The sequence below is a fragment of the Polyergus mexicanus genome, unplaced genomic scaffold, assembly GCF_030449975.1.
Source record: "Polyergus mexicanus isolate NDT 795.1 unplaced genomic scaffold, iyPolMexi1.0 SCAF_16, whole genome shotgun sequence".
Classification (NCBI taxonomy): domain Eukaryota; kingdom Metazoa; phylum Arthropoda; class Insecta; order Hymenoptera; family Formicidae; genus Polyergus; species Polyergus mexicanus.
Window position 1 is genome coordinate 2,056,840 of NW_027223336.1, and position 20,435 is coordinate 2,077,274.

At 36.7% G+C, this 20,435-nt stretch overlaps 1 protein-coding gene across 4 annotated transcripts in view; it reads left to right on the top strand.

Annotated features, from left to right (window-relative positions):
* Dpr12 (defective proboscis extension response 12) overlaps positions 1–20,435 on the top strand; it is a 232,060-nt gene that overhangs the window by 210,462 nt on the left and 1,163 nt on the right. For all 4 annotated transcript variants that reach the window (XM_070308818.1, XM_070308819.1, XM_070308821.1 and 1 more), the window contains one exon: positions 11,094–11,304. In XM_070308818.1, coding sequence (XP_070164919.1) covers positions 11,094–11,304 — 211 coding nt within the window. The remainder of the gene's footprint in view (positions 1–11,093; positions 11,305–20,435) is intronic.

Sequence of the window (20,435 nt, forward strand, 5' to 3'; positions counted from 1 at the left end):
TTTCAGAAAAATAAAAAACTAGACGATGATTTCTTACATAACACTTGAGATATATCTACGTATCTAGTTTTGTTCCGCGATATTCGACAAGCTGCCGTAGAAATAGATCCCGACATAGCATGTCGACCGATTTCGCCCGCTTCCCTAACTAGCGCTTTTTCCATCTCACGAATTGTTCGCGGACGTTGGATGCAGGAGGTATGCAGCAAAACAGCGGAAACTGGGGAGGAAGAGAGAGAGAGAGAGAGAGAGAGAGAGAGAGAGAGAGAGACACCGGGACATATATATGGAGGTACGGGGGTGAGATGGAAAACCAGGCCGTTTTTCAAGCCGCTTAACAACCGCCGCCGGGGTATACCAGTGCCGTCACACCCATCCCCTTGTCTGCTGCTGCATCAAGTTGCAACGTTGCACGACGGGCGCATTGGCGTCCCTTGTTTCGAGCGTGTCCGACGTTCGCATGTCCGCGGGACAGCTAATAAACGCCAATCATCCGAAAGATTGCCTCTGTTCATACCGATTGCACCGTTCATGCCTAGCAGCCAGGCAGGCATCAGCTTTTTCCTCAGAGACATCTGCACCTGCAATCTCCTATCAATTACGTCGGGTTTCGTTGAGCGAATTCGTTTGTGTCTCAAAAACTCATCGGCAGGGAAGAATCCGCGCGAATTGTTGTTCAAAAAAACATTGCTGTATCGCGAAAGATATTTTGAAGATTATTTACACAAACAGAGAATATCTATTTATTTTTTCTTTTTTTTTTCTCTCTCTCTCTCTCATATTTATTGCGTAAAGTAGGAAGGGACACTCGACATTTTCCTTAACAACTCCCTACCCGATTCTACTCCCGCTACGGAAACTCTAACGCATTATTAGCTTTACTTTGAAAAATCAACATCTGCTCGTCGGTTATCAGAAGGTTGAAAGGAGAAATGTCTCGCGCGGTCGTAACACTGTGTAATTTCCTAAAATAACAAGCTCGTCCCTTGCAAGTAGAGAACGTTTAATATCAAATGTGAAGTTGTTGGCGATAGGTCATGCTAAAACCGAGAATAACTCGAAATTGAATATAATAGTTACAACGAAATGTCCATGAATGCTTCATAGCAGGCAAATATCAAAAAGCTGGAAGCATTTGGATTCGAGCTTTTGATAGTGAAAAATCGATTTCTCCAACGTCAAATTTGAAAGCTATTATTAATTTTTCGATCAAAAAGTACTCTACACGTTAATTGCGACTATAAAGTATTAATCTAACATTATATCGGTTTATCGTTCATTGTCAGTGACATTAATATATATCCTGTGCATTAATTTGTGCTCGTGTATTCAATAATTAAACAAACAAAATACATTCACTTTTTTGGAACACTTGTACACGCATGAGATAATTTTATCTCTCTCTAAAATCGCAAATACACGACATGTGTGAAATTTAACTTAAATGAGATCTATGATCGTAAGTAAAAATTTCTATACAGAATTAAAGAAAGCTTTTCAAATATAAAAAATTTGAAATTTGCTTGTTACATGAAAAAAATTACATAATTACAAAAATCAGATCAAAAAAGAAGATCATTTAATCGAAAATGCATTACTGTTATCACATGAATATCAAGTAGATTAAATGAATATGAAAAAAATAACATGGTGTCGCTCGTAGTATAACGGAGAAATGACTTGGAATACGCTATTATACGAAACTATTCCGTTGCATTTCTTCGTTATGTAAATACTTGTTTTTTTATCCTGCCATAGAAATTTACAAAAGCACTCCGCTTTTTATATATTAAAGAATAATAACGTTTCAAATCTCATCTATTCCATAGCCCGCGGGCAGACTGAACAATTTATATAATTGAATCTTACATGCTACAATAACTCCTAAAAAGGTATAATAATTTATTCTCATAGCGCCTTCTTTTCCTATATCTTTTTCATATGTATATCCGAAATCAAAATTTGAAAGCGACATATGTACTTATTTTGATTTTGTACTTATTTATATCTTTATTGATAGATCGTGTATATTTAATTGGAAAAAGAGTTTTGGAAAAAAATAAGCCATTCTCATATAAAAAAGCGAAGAGACTATAGGAAGGATAGTGAAATTAATTCCATAGCGCAGCGGGTTTTCGACTAGAAAAAAAAATCTCACGCACAAGACACCTCACAATAGAGCGAAAATAGAAAATATCTACGATCGTTCTCGAATCGTGTGTGTTAGCAGTGTGCCGCCCTAGTTTTTCGCTGTTGTCACAAAGGAGCGTTTAATAAAGTGTGCAGATGCGGCTTGCCGGAGTTTTCAAATAGCGTCGCGTGTCTGTCGCTTTGAAAAAGCAGTTCGATTACGGCGTCTACGATAGCGCTCGTGCATACATATCGTCCCAAAGTAAAAATAAGAAGTCACCTCATCCAATCTTTACATAATGAAAAGTAAAATGACATTTAAGATACTCATAAGAGCATGATTTTATCGGAAAAGTGTATTGATCTCGCCTCGGATCATATCGATGTGTATTAGTTAAACCGTTTATCGTAGAACGGTAGAAAATTTTTAAAATTTCTGAATTTCGAAACGATGCAAAGTCTGTTAAGGTTCTTATCGTGAGAACGTAAAAGCATAGCCTTGCGTGGCAACCGATTCTCTTGAGTTCGAAGCGCGAGAAAGGCTTGGAGGAGCCTATCTTTGCGCGAAGGGTTAAATAAAGCGAAAGAATCCGGATCCCTTTGAAGGTAACGCGGTAATTCCCCGGTGGTTTAAACAAACGCGATCCCCCGCAGTCGTATCGATCGCACTCGGAGGAGAGAGAAGCTGCGCTTTTTATTATCGCACTGTGCCACCAAAAGCGATAGCGAGACGGGGCTTAACTTCGCGCCGTCTCTCTCCGAATACCGTCCACAATAGCACGGCGAGTCATAAATAACCGCGGAATAATTCCGCTGGCATCCCATTTGTAACGGTAAATTAGCAGACTACCGCCGCTGTAACGCCATGGCGCTTTCGCTTCGTCTCGCGAAACCAAAGAGGCGAAAACACCTCGCGATGGTATGTTTCGCTAATTAGCGAGGACATTACGTCGCAATTGCGCGTCGGTTTACCCTTGAACTGCTGCATCGCTACTACCGGAATTACGAAATTGTGGGCGTGTGTGTTACGAGAGTAGGAGGAAAGGAAGAAAAAATCCCCCAGCACGTCGGGCTATGAGCAGCTATACAGAGGTGGTATGGACAATTACTCCATTCCGCTGCCGCGCTCTCGCAACTTCATTTCGGCCATACTTGGTATTTCGCTGCATTTCGTGATGAAAGATAGAATAGCGGCAGATTCTTGCTGTCTCTATTTCTATTTTTATCCTTTGTACATGTTGTTATATTTAATTTTTAACGTGCGAATTTCCTCTTCTCTATCTACCTACCTATCTATCTATCTATCTATCTATCTATCTCTTTTTCATGCGGCGTAATTTCTGTATGCAAGAAGGAAGAGAAGAAATATTTATATAAAAAGGCAAAAAAAAATCTTTAATACGTTATTTTATGGTAATATTTCATTTGAATTTGAAAATAGGAGTTAGCATTTAATATGATATATGTATTTTAATAATTGGAAATTATATTAAAATTTTATTGAAAAGAGTAAATTTTCTCTCTGTTAAAACGAAAACAACTTGTGCTTTATTCACGTTTAAAATTTTTTTTTCTATTTGCGATTTTGAATCTATAGGTAAATCGATGATAAAATTAATAAAATTCTTTTAAATTTGTTTTTTACTCAGCTTATGTAAATATCAGTATATTCAGCGTATTTAAACATCACGTGAAGAGAAAATATTCAGTTTTTAATATATACTACGTAAGGAACGCATAAATTATGATCTGTCAGAAGCGCGTGTATTTCGAAATTGCGTTGCGTCTGCGAATAGGCGAATGCAGCACTTGAAATGTCAACTGCTCCTTTTTGTCCGCGAGAATAATGGCGACAGATGCAAAGGCAAATGTTTGCCATTCTTAGTTAGATTATCATAAAAATAACTCCTGATAAAATTAGCATACTATCGAGATAGTATGCAAATTTAATGTAAATATATAAAAATTTATTATGAATTAAGAAAAATATAAAATGATGAAATCTCATCGAATAATAATTAACTTCACTATTATCTCCGTACAAAAATAAAAACGCGATGATTATCGTAGAAAAATGTATCGATCCGAACATCAATCGCGAATACGTGACAACCGTATCGGAAGGAAAGTTCTCTCAATCTCCTCGCATATCTCTGCGCGTACAATCGTATCAGTCTTAAAAACTTGCGAACGACGAAGAGACGTCGCAAGTTATCAACCTTATTCGAGGAGATATCGGAGACAGCTGAACCATATATTAATTCTGCGCGTCGCTCGAGGTCGTTCTTCGCGTGAGATGCCAGGAGTTAAAAGCCGCTCTCTCGTCCTCCTCCGTACACGGATTCAATCCAGAAGCCCCTCGAGCTTGCAAAACAACCACACTGCGCATAGCTTGACAAACTTACGTCGATGTGCATGCCCGATGGAGCACACAGGGACCGTTCATGGTGACGTATATAAGCCCGGCCATGACTCGCCCTATGTGTATACGATCGAGATGTACATAGCGGATGCGGGAGTATCGCAAAAGGGATGTCTACACGCGCACTCCGTAAGTAACTCGGTTTATCTTTAGCCGAGGGATCAGCGTCCGTTGACGAGTTTTACGATCGCGTCGAGAGACCGACCGCGCGTCGCATTCGCCGGGCAAACATCTCTTTTCACTTTCTCAAGAGAAGAGATTTACAGAAACGAGAAACAGCGTGTGCCGGTGAAACGGCCGTTGCGTTTACGTTCGTAAACTCAAAAAGTCGTCAGATAACGCGATGCGGGAAACGTTGCGGTAAAATTTGCAAAAACCATACTCGCCTCGGATTAGAACATTGTTATCATTTTTGCATTATTTGAAAGCTGTAATACAATTTCAAAGATGTTTACTCTTGCGTTCCATTTTTCGAAGAAGTCGCGCTTAAGTATTATAAAATAAATTTTATTAAATTTTTAACATATGTGAGAATTAATATGGGTGATGACGGAGAAGATGCGTAATATTCTAATAAAATATTTTTACGGTAAAATTGCTATTTACAATGAAAACAATGTATTCATACTGGAAATAGGATAGCATCGATTTTACGTCAATCTTGTCGATAATATTAGTAAAAATTGCGTAAACGATGACGCGTAATAAATGACATTTATTGCTATTTCTCCCAAGGGATATTTCGTTGAGTGGAGGAGCGAATAATGCGTGACAAATTGTATTATTTTCGCGGCCAGCGGCTACATCAAGATATCGTGCTGGATATTAATCCGGTGTATACGATATTTGCATTTCTCCGTGCGCTCAAAGCGCCGCCGTGCATTATCTTCTTAATGAATGCCAAATGCTGTGTTATATCACAGTGTTTCCCTTGCAAACGAGTCGAGACGGTCGGACTCGGTGACGAGGCGTAGTAATGACAATTATACCACGAGTGAATACACTTGACACCTAAATGACGCTAGGCGCGAATTATCTCGGAATGAACGCGTTATTTCGCCGTAACGAATCATAAATAATAACACTGTCAGCGCTGAAGAGCACCTGCTAATGACACGGTTTTTGTTTTCAAAATTCAATAGACTATGACGAAAATAAAGCGACAAAAGATCTCGCATTATTTTTTTATAACACACTTTTCTAATTCAATAAACATAAATATATCTTATACAATATAATTCTTATACATTGATATAAATATATTTTATTACAATATAGTTCTTTTCTTATAGAAATTGAAAAGATATGCATTATGTAAAGAATTGTTAAAAATCGTGGAAATTATACGAAGAAGTGAAAAACTTTAAGGTTCGAATGTCGAATATCCGCGAAAAATAGAGGGTTCATTGAACGATGTAAAAGATAGAGGACGAACAGAGATATTTCATTAATAAAGCTTTGTGCGCGTCGTGTTACTCTATTTATCTCGAAAACACAGAGTTCATGCTGTCCGCTCGTAACAACGTGACAAGCTAGTGTCAATTGCATCGTCGACATGCGCATCATGCAGCCTAGCAATTAACTCCGCATTGACTCACGTGGATTGTTTAGAATCCGTGTACTTGGAAATTCGAAGCTCTATATACCTTAAGCGGCCCTTAACTGTGAATGAGACCTTCGTTATTGGCGAAATATAAAAAACGCTTTGTTTCGACAACAAAAAAAGAAAAGAAGCGAAAAAAGAAATTTATATTCTTAAAATATTATATATTAAATTTTCATTGATCAGTCCGTTTAATAGCATTTTAACATTTGATTCGCATAAAAGGAAATTTCGAGTGCTGTTAGATCGAGTTAATTTGATCACATTGCTTGAAATGTTCCTTTGATTAAAATTCTGTATCAGCCTCTCGAGTTTCCCGAATGCCTTAGAATCCTTAAATATAATTGGATATTCGAAATTACCGTACAGTATATTTATTTCATAAAGATATACATATGTATAGTAACATTTTTCTTTACATTTCGCCGATTTATCTAGAAATTGTATTTGCATCGAAATCAATTTGCCAAGTTTTGTAAATGCTATAAAATCAATCAAAGAACAGGAATGACGTAAATAAAGCACTGAAGCATTTTCCAGTAATCTAAGAATCGTTATAAAAAATTTCGCAAAAGCATAAATATTCATTGAATAGATAAAATATATATCATACACATCATGATAGATATTGTACAGTTATAAAAAAATGATGATTATATATGAATTGTTGAACAATATATTGCGGTCTGTTAGATTTTATTTCACTATCACAATTATCGTCTGTATCTGCTGATTGCGTATCTGTTTTTTTTCATATTTTCGGTATCGAAAAAAAGATCAAGTATTTTACGGAAAATATGTTGCGATACATATACCGTCAGAGATTTCTATCTTAGTTCATATTACATAGATCATATTAAATTAACCCGCTTGGACGAGAAGAAATAACTTTCTTCAAAAATATTCAGCGCATATATCGCATTCTGAAAATTTTTAAAAAAACAACACTTTTAAATAAGAAGCATTTATTTATTTGTACGTTATAACGATTCACGACTTGTGACATGCATACCCATTACTTTTTTCCATAAATGTCACAAGATCCGAAATACGTCTAAGATATTTCTTTCCGTAAGAATTCTCTCGAGACAGGTCATAGATCGTGCGTGTATGTGTATGTGTGTTTGCGTATATATATAAAAAGAACGTTTATTTATCCGTTTCCAATATAAAAACAGCACCGGAACATGAAGTTCATCAATTGCGATGGTATGTCTTTTTAAGATGCCACCTTCAAAGCGACAATTAATCTCCTTCGAGACATTATGGAAACAGATGGGTGATGCAAAATTTTTTACGATTTGAAATGCAAAACGATGACAGTGAAAGTTTTTTTTTTTTCAGCAGAGCGGAATGGAATATCAACCTCTTTTAATCGTAGATGTGAAATTGAAATGATTTATTGCGAATGATAGAAGGACATAAAAACTCCTTTTACGATCCGAGCATCGCAACAGGCATGCAGAAATCGAATTCGGTTGCAAATCCGGTGCAATTAGCTGCAAAATTAAATTGAGACGATGAAAGTAGACGCTACTGCTCGGATTTGCATCGCGTCGATCTAACGAGCATCATAGAGCTCGTTCGTTACCTACGCATTCCACGTCTGCAGACGTTGACGCAAAACGACAGAAGAACCTAAACTTCGTCATCTCAAGAGAAAATGGAAAGAGCTAGATGCGCCTGTTACATTTCGTGCTACTTGCCTGCCGTCCGTTTCTACTTTGTATCGGATGCTCGGCGTTATGTGTCTTCGAGTGTCTCTTTCCTTAGGTTGTAGCCTGTTCCTGAGTGACGTAATTCCTGCAACATCGTCAATTCGCTTTGAACGATATAAAAACCATGCGACCACTCACGAGAAGAAGGATGAAGTCCTTTTAAAACATTGTGGCGAAGAATGCTCGATGTGAGTGCGATTCAATAGTCGCAAATTTTGTCAAGATTATGTCTGCCGTAATTCGTCCGTTTCTACTTTGCGTCTTCGCCTTCGAGCTTTCCAAGCTTAATGAGCTACATAATTCTCGCAACGTCACTAGTCTAATAAAATATAAAAGGGCAACTGTATATAAAAACAGCAAATAATTTTTAAAACATTATATTTAATATAAAATATTGAATATGAATATCGTCAATTTATTTTTCGCCAATTGCCATAGCATTATATATATGATTATTATTCTCACAATATGACACGTATAAGTCTATTCGGCATTCGTGTGTGTGTGCGTGTGTGTATGTATGTTGATTTTGCTATAGACACATGTATATTATTTATCTCGCATACCATATGCAATTATATATATGTGTATGTGTGTGTGTATGTGTGTGTACAGATATTTCTTTCTAGTTAATGTAGTATTGATAAATTTCAGTCTGTTTACTGTTTACAAATCATACTTGTTATATTATTGTGATGTAATGCAAATTTATGCAAAGGCGGATTTGCTTACGGTCAAGTGTTTGGGATGGTTTTATGAACATCGTAATTCTCATTCATATAACAGAACTATCGTCCTTCTTACATTATGCATGCGCGCTTTATGCATACTACTAACAGGATAAGTAGCGGCGTAATTAGCGTTGTGTTAATAGTTTGTACAATATTACTTGTTTGATACAATTCTCTTTCTTCTGCCGTATAATTCGCATTACCTCGTTGAAACTCCACTTTGTCGTCTCGCGAGAACAATGAAGTAATTTATATGAATCCCTAAAAGGACAAAGTGAATTGCATACAACGCTTCGGGAAGGATTTATTCGTCTCTAGCGGCGTAAAATCGACGATAATGTTTCAAAAAACTCGCAACATTCAACATTACTGAGTTAATTACACAATAATTCGTTGAAATATCTCTTGCAAGAAGGAAAAAAAATCTTTGATAGGTATTATATATATTATACGTTTAAAATAAAAAAAAAGTAGAAATCTATAATCCCATAAATTATTTTCAAAAAATTGACAAACGCACATAACGAAACTTCTTCGAATATGTATAATTTAATATATCGCTGTAAATTCTATTTTATTCTAACACTAAGAGAGATTTTTTTTTAGAATTATATTTTGCTTCTACTGATGATGCAGCGATAATAAAGAAATATGACGATGGTTTTTCCGATGGATACTTATCTTTATAGAGATAATCCAGCGCATCGCGGGACGGTGAGTATTTACTGACGGTTTAGGGAATATTAAACGGAACGAAAGAACGAGCATTTAGCATAGAGGAATGCGTGACCTTTTCGACCTCGCTTTACCGTGCGAAACCCATGAAGCTGAAAATCCTCGGGTATCCCGCACTTCGCTGCATACGGTTTCGCGCGTCTATTCTTCGTCCGCTTTGCGGCTTGACGCCGTTGCCACAATATACGCGTATCCGGCGTTATAATAAACGGATGACGAGCAACATCCCGCATATCTGATCCCGCGGCTACATTGCACGGAAATTTATGCGCTATAAGACGCACACGCTAAATTTGACGTACCGCATACATACACTAATTCGTGAAAGAAAAAAAAAAAATCTTACGTTTAATATGCGTTCAAATATAATTAAATATTGCCAATTAAATGTCAAAAACATTTGTACATTTCACGATTTTTTTCCAAAATCAACGTAAAAACAAGACTTTTATTTTATTAACGTGATGTATTTATGATGTTTATAATTATGTTCATATAACGTGATTTTTTTTAAATCTCGATGAAATATATATATATATGTTTATTTATTTTTTAACAGCACATTCTGATAGATTCTTAAAATAATTGCACGCGAAATATTTCTAAAATAATATTTTAGGAAGAAACAACGATGTTGGCAAATGTCTCATAAATAAGTTATGTTAAAGCGGGTAGTCTCTTTGGGGCTACCCTCTTATTTCATAGCTCGGCATATTGCAAATTTCTTGACGACGGTAAAGCTTGCGAGTATCCTGCCTTAACAACGCACTATTTCACGCATCCATCCTTCCTATATTCTGCGGCACAACAGGAAACGGTTGTAAATGGTGTATCCGGGGTTATAACAAACAGTTGATGGACCTCCATCGCTCGTAACGTACAGCTAAATTGCGTGCGCTCATTTAACCCTACGTATTATGTAAATTCACGATTTTGCAACCAGTTTCTCTAGCACGTTTCGCCAACCTTTTCTCCTCGCAAAAGCAGATATTAATCTTTCACAAATTAATATTTAATTACTTGAAAATATACTAAAGACATTTAAGAGAGAGAGAGCGTACAAAGTACAATAGATTTGTTTTTCTCCATAAAAATTTGATTAGATTTGATTAGGGACGCTTTTTAATATTAACATGGACTGTTTCCGCATCATCTGATATTAATTAAAGTACAATATATCAAGATTTTTTTTTTAATTTCTCTCGCCAAAATTCATCGAAAGATTTACCGATTCGTCTCCTTATATCTGAATAATTGTTAATGATTGTGCATTCATTGTGATCTAATTTTAAAATGCCGTAAGGATTTTGCAAAAGGATTTTACATATTTGTTCTCTACGCTTTTGTATTTTCGCATTGCATTTTTAATTAACACGAATAAAACGTGCGGAATAAAGTATTATAAAATAATTGATGAATATTAATTAAATTTTATAAAAATTAATCAAATGTAAATTAATATCAAATGTAAATGTATAATGAACATTGACTTTATACGAAAACGACTCTAAAGTCTTTTCGAATATTTGTTGAAAAATAAGCGAACGAGAACATTATCAAGATCGCGCAAAGAGAAACCCCGTCGGCGTTTTATATGGCTACCAGCACAAAGGCGCATTATCCCGCCGAATGAAATTCTCATAACGAGTGTGACGGTCCGCGGACCCCGCGATTCTGCCCTTTGTGCTCGGAAAAATCCGCGCGTTAAATCTCATGCTTGTCAACCGGCGCCATTCTTCTTCTATCTGCTTCAGAGCCCAACGCCGCCGCAATACGTGTTCTGGTATCACAATAACCGGATGATAAACTACGATACCACGCGCGGCAGCGTCACCGTACAAACCGATCCAGGACCAACTCAGAGCCGGTTGACGATTCGCCAGGCGGTGGAATCCGACACGGGCAATTACACGTGCAGCGCCTCCAACACCAAGCCGGCATCGATCTTCGTCTTCGTCACCGAAGGCAAGTATAAGCAATGTGTTTTCTACAGAGCACACAGACGCTCCCTTAATCAATACAAACCCCGACGAGGTTATCCTCGGGGTCCCTTAACTATCTTCTCCGAACAAATACCAGTAAGATACTAAGATTGAATGTAAAATATTTGTTTCAATCGGAATACACATTCACAGATAATTAATAAACCATGATGAACTTATCTTTAGATATTCGAATAGATTTTTAATTATCAAGATATTTAATATTGAAATCGTTGATACTACGAAGAAAGATTAGATATGTCAATATCAATAAAGACAAAGCTTCGAAATTCTCGGAGAAGCGATTTCATTAAAAGAAAATACGTGATTTTTCATATAAACTTTTAAATCGCATAAATTTAGCATCTCCTAAATTATATCAGTATCGAAGTGTCATTTCTTTCTCTCGCTACATATCCAATGTTTTCTCTATAATATGTCAGCTATTTGACGTCCGTACATAAATAAATGTGTATAGAATGAAAAGATAAAAATATTAAAAAAAAAAAATTGAGTCTGACAATATTTTAATTTTAAGAGATGCACGCGTGGAAAGCAGTCTGATAATATATTCATAGTCATTAAAGATCATGATAAAGATTACAATAATAATCACATTGTGTATACAGAGAACGACAAAACAACATCTCTCAAAATTATCTAATGTCCTCGACTAAACAAGAAATACATCCATTTACCGGCAACATTCGATTCCGCTTCAGGACACACTTCCCCATTTTCGATACGATCGTTTCTGTTATTTCCACATTTTGCGCACGTAGATTGCGTAGAGAGTATACGTGGCGTCGTATCGTATCTATACGTATATGTACGTACACACATGCGTGTGAACCTCCCCGGTCCTTGGACGATCGATCATTCGTCGCCGCCGATAACCCTCTCCGATGTATATATATAGCGCGATTTAACCCCTTTCTAGCAAGGGCCATGATTGACGAAGAAACCCAAGGCTCTTCCAGCAAGAAGCGGTCCTCGTCGGCTCCACATTGTCGTGGACAAACCTGCGCGCGACGACTTTAACGGCAAATCGCTCGCAATTTTAGGCAACCGTCAGGTTTACCGTAATTGATGCGAAAGGATGAGAACAGAGTCGCGAAAATCTTAATTGGATTACGAGAAACTCGATCGACCAGAAGATTTATTATACGGACATATGGAAAGAGAGAGGCGCGCTTCTCTCTTGTCTCGTCGAGGTAAACGCGTTTTCCCGGGCCTTTGATACATGCATGTCGCCATTTGCGAAGAAGCAAGTGGATCTCTCGCGGTAACAGCTGCGATTAAACATGAGATATTACGTTCTAATTACGTCAGATAGGCAGTGGATATCATAACGTGTTCTGTTGGCGAAATATACATTCAAGTAATATCGTAGAATTTAATTAATAAGATTAAACAAAGGGCATTATTTGTTTCCGATGCGGTAATAAAAAGAGTAATTTAATAATAGTAAAATATCATAAGTTAAAAACAGGAACAATCGCCATACATATAATACATTTAAATAGACGTTTAAGCATTAAATGTAGATTCTTTTTCTGTATACGACAAGATAGGTTGATTTTCGCGAACGATCAAACGAGAAATCCATACCATAAAATCGGTATCTACGGCCATCCTCTTGACCGATCAATAGCACGTGTATATATGTATACAAAGCGCCAGCGTGCTCGGAGCAACAAGAATCCATCCGCATGCGTGATAAACTGTTATACGAGCGTCCCTTCTGTGTTTCGCGAATGTACTAAGCTTTCGGGTTAAATTTTGAAGATATGGACTCCATTGTCAAGCGCCGCACACGCGACGCAGAATTCCGCGTGTGTATTCGCGTTTACGTAGACACGCGGTCGTCTATATACGTTCGCGTACCATTCGCACACTGACGCGTACGACGCGGTACGTAATTCACAGCCCCGGGAACATATGGGGCAATGCCTCGCGCCGTAAATTATGGTAAAAGTGTGCATGCGCCCGCATTTCGAAAGAGACACGTATCGCCGATGAATGTTGCAAATCTGGCGAGACCGCACCATGAATTTTGATATTTGGTAGACGGGAAGAAGTATCCGCGCACTCTCTCTCTCTCTCTCCCTCTCTCTCTCTTTCTCGCGCTCGCCGCTGCTTTTTCCCCAGCGGTAAATTTACGATGGGATTATATCATAGCGGAGGGCTGTGTGCATGTGCGCGCGCGCGCGCGATCGGGTACGGTGATATATCGATAGGCCGGATCAAGGCGGCCCGCGATATTATTAATGACGATCGGTGACGTAATATCCGGCCGGGGACAAATGCGATCGTCACCGAAGGCGCCGTGACGTCGTGCGGACGTCAAGTCTGCTAGCGCTTGATATTAATGCCGTATATTCAGCGAGCGTTTGCGCGTGATTGCACGAGATATCGCGAAACGATTCTCTTTTTTTTTTTTTGCCGTACAATTATAGAGACTTAATTGCAGGATCATTTAAAGTTAAACGAATTGAATGTTACGTTCCGATAAAATAAACTTGAAGAGGATAAAAGAGAGTGTAGAAATTAATAAAGGTAAAATTTTATTTTTCTCGGCTTGAGGGGATTTTTTAGTTCTCATGCGGAATACAGAATTCTCTTGACGCAAAATTCATGTTGAAAATTACGCGTGCCCGTTTAACATGTGTGTCTCTCATCGTAGCGAGAAGCGCGTGTAACATCAACACATATCTGCTTTGCTCTCGCTCGAAAGATAGAGAATTAATTATTACGCGTACGAGATAAAGAGATGAAATATCTCTGTGAGTTGCAGCACACGTTGATGACATTGTCTTTTGACCGAGATTTTTGACTCCGTCATCGCGGGAAGAACAAGGGTAGATTCTAACGAATGCATATCGCTATTAAAAATTCATGTAGCTTCTCTCAAGTATGAACTATTCGGTTACAGTCTCTCGGTACGGATGATACGATTATGTTTCTAAATATTCTCCGCGAAATTATCGCGTTGCTTGACGGCGCGCGGGTTTAATGATAGATCGTCGTAACTACCGGTTAGTTATTTCTGGGTTGGTTAACGCGCTGTTTCATCCGTTCTCCGTTATTCTGACCTGCTAGTGCGAGGGAAACGCCGCAAAACCCTTAATGAATATTGCAGAACTTGAGACAGCCGCTTTATCCGGCAAATTCCGCGAGCTTCGCGTGGGCGACGAAGAGCGAGGGATACGGAGGGGATGAAGTCTTGGTGTCGCGATAAATTATCTAAGCACAACGCCCGGGGTAAATTGGCTTAGCACGGCGATACTTAGATTGGGGAACGCATCATCCCGTGTCGTGAAAGACGATGCGTTTGAGCGAGCTTTTAAACTTGACGACGAGAAGCCTCGCAAAAATCCGACCGGCCTCTCCGAACCAGTTGTAATCAGATCGTAAACGGATGTTTGCATCTAATGCGCATATATTGCGACCTTTATCTTCTGTCGAATAACCGCGAGAATTGCTCGTAAATTCTTATTTGGCGCTTTTGCGCCAATTATAGCGCGTACGAATGGCCCACTTTGTCGTCAGGATTTCTACGGCAACGATGTAATAGTTGTTCGGACAGTAAAAGCGCCATAAACGTAGCGAGTAGATTGTCCAATTTTTATATGAACACGCCTCTCGGATGCTGATTAAATTTTCTTACGAGCGCAGTTTATGAATGGTATAGTAATTAATAAAAGCAACTCGGTTACGAATAAAGAAAGATTGAAATAAAAAGAAATTGAAAATATATGGAAAACAAGAACAAAATGTGTAATATTATGAGAGGAGAAAGACGTACAGCATCGTGAGAGAATATTCTCAATATTATTAATAATACAAAGAAATAATAAAAAAAACTGATATCGATATAGAGAATAGGCTTGCAAAAAACTGCTGCGTCTAAAACGACTTTATCGTCCGTAACAACAGTATTAAATTAACTTCGCGATATTCGATTGTGGCAAATTTATGAAAGTAATTTTAAAAACATTAGGCGTGTGTTCGTTCTCTGCCAATGCCCGAATGTGCTTTTTCTTATCTAAGAATCTCTTCTTAAAAATAAGAACCGATTAATTCTTTCAGAAACATTTTCGAGGAATTATCGAAATTCGCGATATAACGAGAAGATAAATCTGGTTTCTCGCAAGATGCAAAATAAAATCTTTTCTCGAGAGCCTGCTTATAAAGCAAAAAAAAAAAAGACAATAATATCCGCAGACAGATAATATTTATCCATCTTCATTCTTTCAGTTGATAGAGCCGTTTCGTTTTATCATGGAAAATTTATGAGCCAATCGGAAAATTCTTATTAAACGGTTCTCGCACGAGGCGATCGGAGCATTAAATCCTCCTGGATTGTGCCAGCTGTTTGTCATTAGGTTTTGAGAGCGTCTTTATAACCGATGCACGTAGGCCGTAAATGCTGAAATGCACTCTGACCCAAATCACGATTCTCACGTAGATTCTGGATCATGCATCCGAAGCGTCGTGTTACTTTTATGAACATGCTACGCGATTCAGTGAATATTTAACATTATTTTGATACAGTCCGATTATATAATATATGTATATATATCATTTTCTCGCAATTTGCTGATACGATTAATTAGAAATTTGTAATACTTAATAGAAATTAGAATTAAAATAGATACGATAATTTATATAATTTTTTTAAATTTTTTCTTTCTCTTATATATTATATATATAATATATTTTTATAGAGTTTTATATATATAAATCAAATAATAAACATATATAGAATTAAGTGTATATATAAAAATTTTTTATAATCTTACATTTGCAGATATTTTGGAATAAATTGAAAAGCATTTAAAAAGTAAATACATGAGCAGGAGTCATTAGACTTCGCAATCAATGCGTGTATTCTGTAAATGTTTGAATGCACTTCGATTTAATTGACAAAGTTTGTGCAGAATCTTATTCAGACCTGAGAGCTATTCAGTTTCCGCAATCAATACTATGGCTCTGGTAGATGAGTCAGGCTCTGTCATTGTTAGTCAAGAACGCAAAGTTACGACACACACAAAAATAATCTACAAAACAACTAGATGCATTATAAATAAAACCATCGTTTTATCTTCTTCAGAAAAATATTCGGAAAGTTCTCCCGGAATTCGCGATATTTTATCTGTATTAACTAGCAATAAGAAGCAGCTTCTATATTTTCCTTTTACGTAGAAGAAATAACGCGTATAAAAAAAGATCTTAAAATTCTCTATCTTCTGGGAGTTCGAATCTTGTCCAGAGCAAAAATTATTTAAAACTGCGATAAACATACTTTGCTATTACGGCGTGTTAATATCGCGGTACGACAATTTTTTTTTCTTATCATCAAGATAAATTCGTTAGGACAGAATGCGGCGAAAATATAAAAGAACAAAAGGCACATTGGCCGCAAGCGAAACATAACGATGTTTACGGCGTTAACCACCCTAGTCGAGTAGCTCGTATTTGCGGTTTGACGAGTATGGGGAATAACTCCGTTTAACGGCGGGTCACTATGATTCTATTTGAGAGGAAACATCATCACGGTCTTTCCAGGATTGGCGCAAAACCGGAGCAAATATCGGCCTGTGGTTAATTAACCGCGGAAGTTTAATCAGCGGAAGTGATCCCCCAACTCTGTACATTCAGAATACGAAATAAAAGATAGTATACACGATCAATAGCTTCGAATAAATTTATTCGAAGCTAGAGACAGACATGCGAGAAAAGAAATATGACGCCGCTTTCAGCTCAAATGATTTAATTTTTTTTATCTTTCCGAATGTATTTTACTTCACCATTTCCTTTAGACATTGTCTATATATGTTGCACGGCTTACACGATCGTGGTTTCATATCAAAATTAAATAATTTATATATTTAATTTATGTAAATTTAAGCTTATGACACAAAATTTATTTTATACTTTTCCACAAATCATAAATTGTTTCAATTATAGCTCAACTTTATATTTTTTTCATTTTTTTCTCGAAATAATAAATAAAATGTCTTTGCATCTGTATATTATATTGTCTCAATATTCGCTTTACATATTACAAGGCTTATAAAAAGATAAACTTATCATATTTAAAGAAAATGTACTGTTAAATATTAATTTCATGCGTAATTTATAAAAATGATGTATTTTCTTATACATATGAGAGAGGTTTTTCACGGCTTTGCATGACATTTGTTCCTTTGATACCGATAGTCGTGATAAACGCGAATACGCGCGTTTCAATATGATGATGGTACGAAATACAATACATTTTCGGAAACAAATGCAAAGGTCAAGTATCTCTTATAAGCGAATAGGTGAAAGCGTACCATTTATAATGAATACCTTCATTTCGCATGAAAAGAGAAATTATAACGGTCTTTCGGGCCAGAAGTGCAAGCCGGCACAAACATTGTTAATTAGCCGCAAACGAGTTGTATCACAGGCACGTTATAATAGGCACGCAAATCGCATAATGGGGTAAAGCGTGCACGTATCTCGTGCTCCGTATCAATGACACGAGGAAAATGGCCAAATCGGAAAAATTCGTTAGAAAGGAAAAATGGACATATCCAAAGTATATTTTATAAAAAAAGTATAATATTTATTGATTATCGGTAATGTGTAAAAATGAACATACTATAAATTATAGAATTTTCACTGTTTCCATTTACGCTCTTATAAAATTAAAGTAATACAATATGATTTCCAGAAACCGTATACGATATAATACGGTACCAGAATACCATCCTTAATGATAAATTCTCCGTGTAATTTAAAACTTTTTTTTTTTTTTTTTTTTTTTTTTAGAGAAAATTTTAAGAAAAATTCTCGCTTATCGTTTTAAATATACAACATTAAATTAAAAGATATTTTCCCAATTGAACCGTTTAGCTTAAACTTTAAATTCAGAAACAAACCTGTAGAAAACTTGAATGTGTATCAACAAAAGTTTTGTTCGGTGTACTGTGGCACACTTTGTAGTTTAACTACAATTCGTAGTTTTATATATTGTAACCTACTTCAATATACATTGACTTAGCCCCGCTAAGTGAATGTAATTTATTTTACTGACGATGAAATATTGATTTAATTGTCATATTATTTTTAAATAAAAAATGTTATAGGAAAAATTGGGGCAGAGCAAAAATTTGCTATAGCATAACATCGTAATAATCGATTCTTTGCAATTCTCATATTTCTCAATTACAACTATATACATATTAATATCAAATCGCTCACAAATAATGGCTTTTGATAAAGTAAATATTTCTTCATTAAGAGAGATACAGAGAGAGAGAGAGAGAGAGAGAGAGAGAGAGATTTGCGAGGAACAATGTATATCAAGTCATTTCGTCTTCGATCATTAACTGATTCCTATTTTCGCATCTCTCATCTTCGTTTGATATTTATTAAGTGTTCTTACAAATACTATTCGATATACATCGACGTTTATTTATTCGATTACTGAAAGAGACATATTTTAACACACTAAAAAAGAGATAATTAAATAAGAAATAATAATCGAATAAAAACAGACAGATATATTTCAGTCATACCAATTCTTTAGCATTATCCTCGGAAATTAGATTGTAGATTTAATTGAGCCAATCAAATTATATGCAGTGTTTTGTTCGAAGTTCTAAATTGAGAAATCAATTTTCAACTAAATTGGAAAATTAATTTTCTAATTTGCTCTATAAAAAGTAAATTATCAAAATCATGATGTATACACATACACATATTTATGCATAAATGGTGTTTGCCACAAAATGTTATTATTATAGATCGTCCCTTTTAAATGTATAATCATACTCAAGTTGAATTTCTTACATCGCACGAACATGAGGTCGAAAGTAGAAAACTCAATCATTGGAAACAATATATAATCGATACCTATCGATTATATATCTTTAATCCGTAACGACAAATTAACATTTGCAAGTTACGAAGTGCACGGGATACTATATATATAATACGATTTATAATACGCAATATATGTATGTATATTATCAACATTAATTATTCCCCGCGATAGCTACAACGCACAGTGTGAGTAACTACGACAGTAATTAGCTCAGTAATCCACAGCACATTCTGTGCAGTTTCACCGAATATAAGGCCGGCACGATGCGTCAGAGAGCGCTGGAAGTAATTTTGTATGCAACGCGTCGGGCGAGTCCGTGGGAGTCCACAATTTCAATTGGAAATTATAATGGAAATCTACGTCCGGAATTTATTTCGGATCTTCCAGGGTCGCTAATCCGATCGAAAGGAGGAATCCGCGTTACAACAGCGGGTCTTTAACGAAAACAGTGTTACGTTACACTAAAAAAAGAAGGCTTTATCGAGTAAAAACCGCAACCGTCGTTACTCGACACCGCTTAAATCGGGGCTTGAATGCAAAACGAGCATTATACAAAAAATGTGCAATCCCTTTCCTTTACACAGAAAGGTACTGCATTCTATTTTTATAATAAAAAAGCATCTCTGTGTGTAAGATCGTTGACATTTTTTTAATTCTTTCGTATATTCAACATTGCTGATCGCAACGACCAATAAAAATATACATGTACATTACAAAATATGAAAATTAATTAAATGGAAAAACAAATGGAAATATTTCGAAATTCGATCTTAACTTTTGCTCGTCTAACATACGTACAGCGTATCATGTTCAATATGAATAATGAATTCGAATCAAATCGGCCGTTTAGCGGAACGTGCCACGAATTCGCTGTTTACGTATACGGATTTAATCTGCCGTAATCTGTGTAAGTCGTCTTCTCCGATCGCTCTCTCGTTCGCGCGTGACGGAAGATGTAATTATTGAATAACGGGCGAAATATAGCAAGCGGCATAAGCGCGTGTGCGCGCTCTTTGCCGTCCCCCCAGTTCCCGTTTCTATTCTCTCGGCTTTAACTTAAACTTCGCACTGACGACGACGAACACGCGGTGCGCCACGGCGGAAATAACTTACGCTCGAGTTAACTTACAAGAGACACGCCACCCGTTTTCACAACGGGGGCGTCCCGTCGTCGCGGCCCCTTGTGTCGATGTGTAGTCGATTACCTCGATAACGGGGGCACGACGAAACGGCCG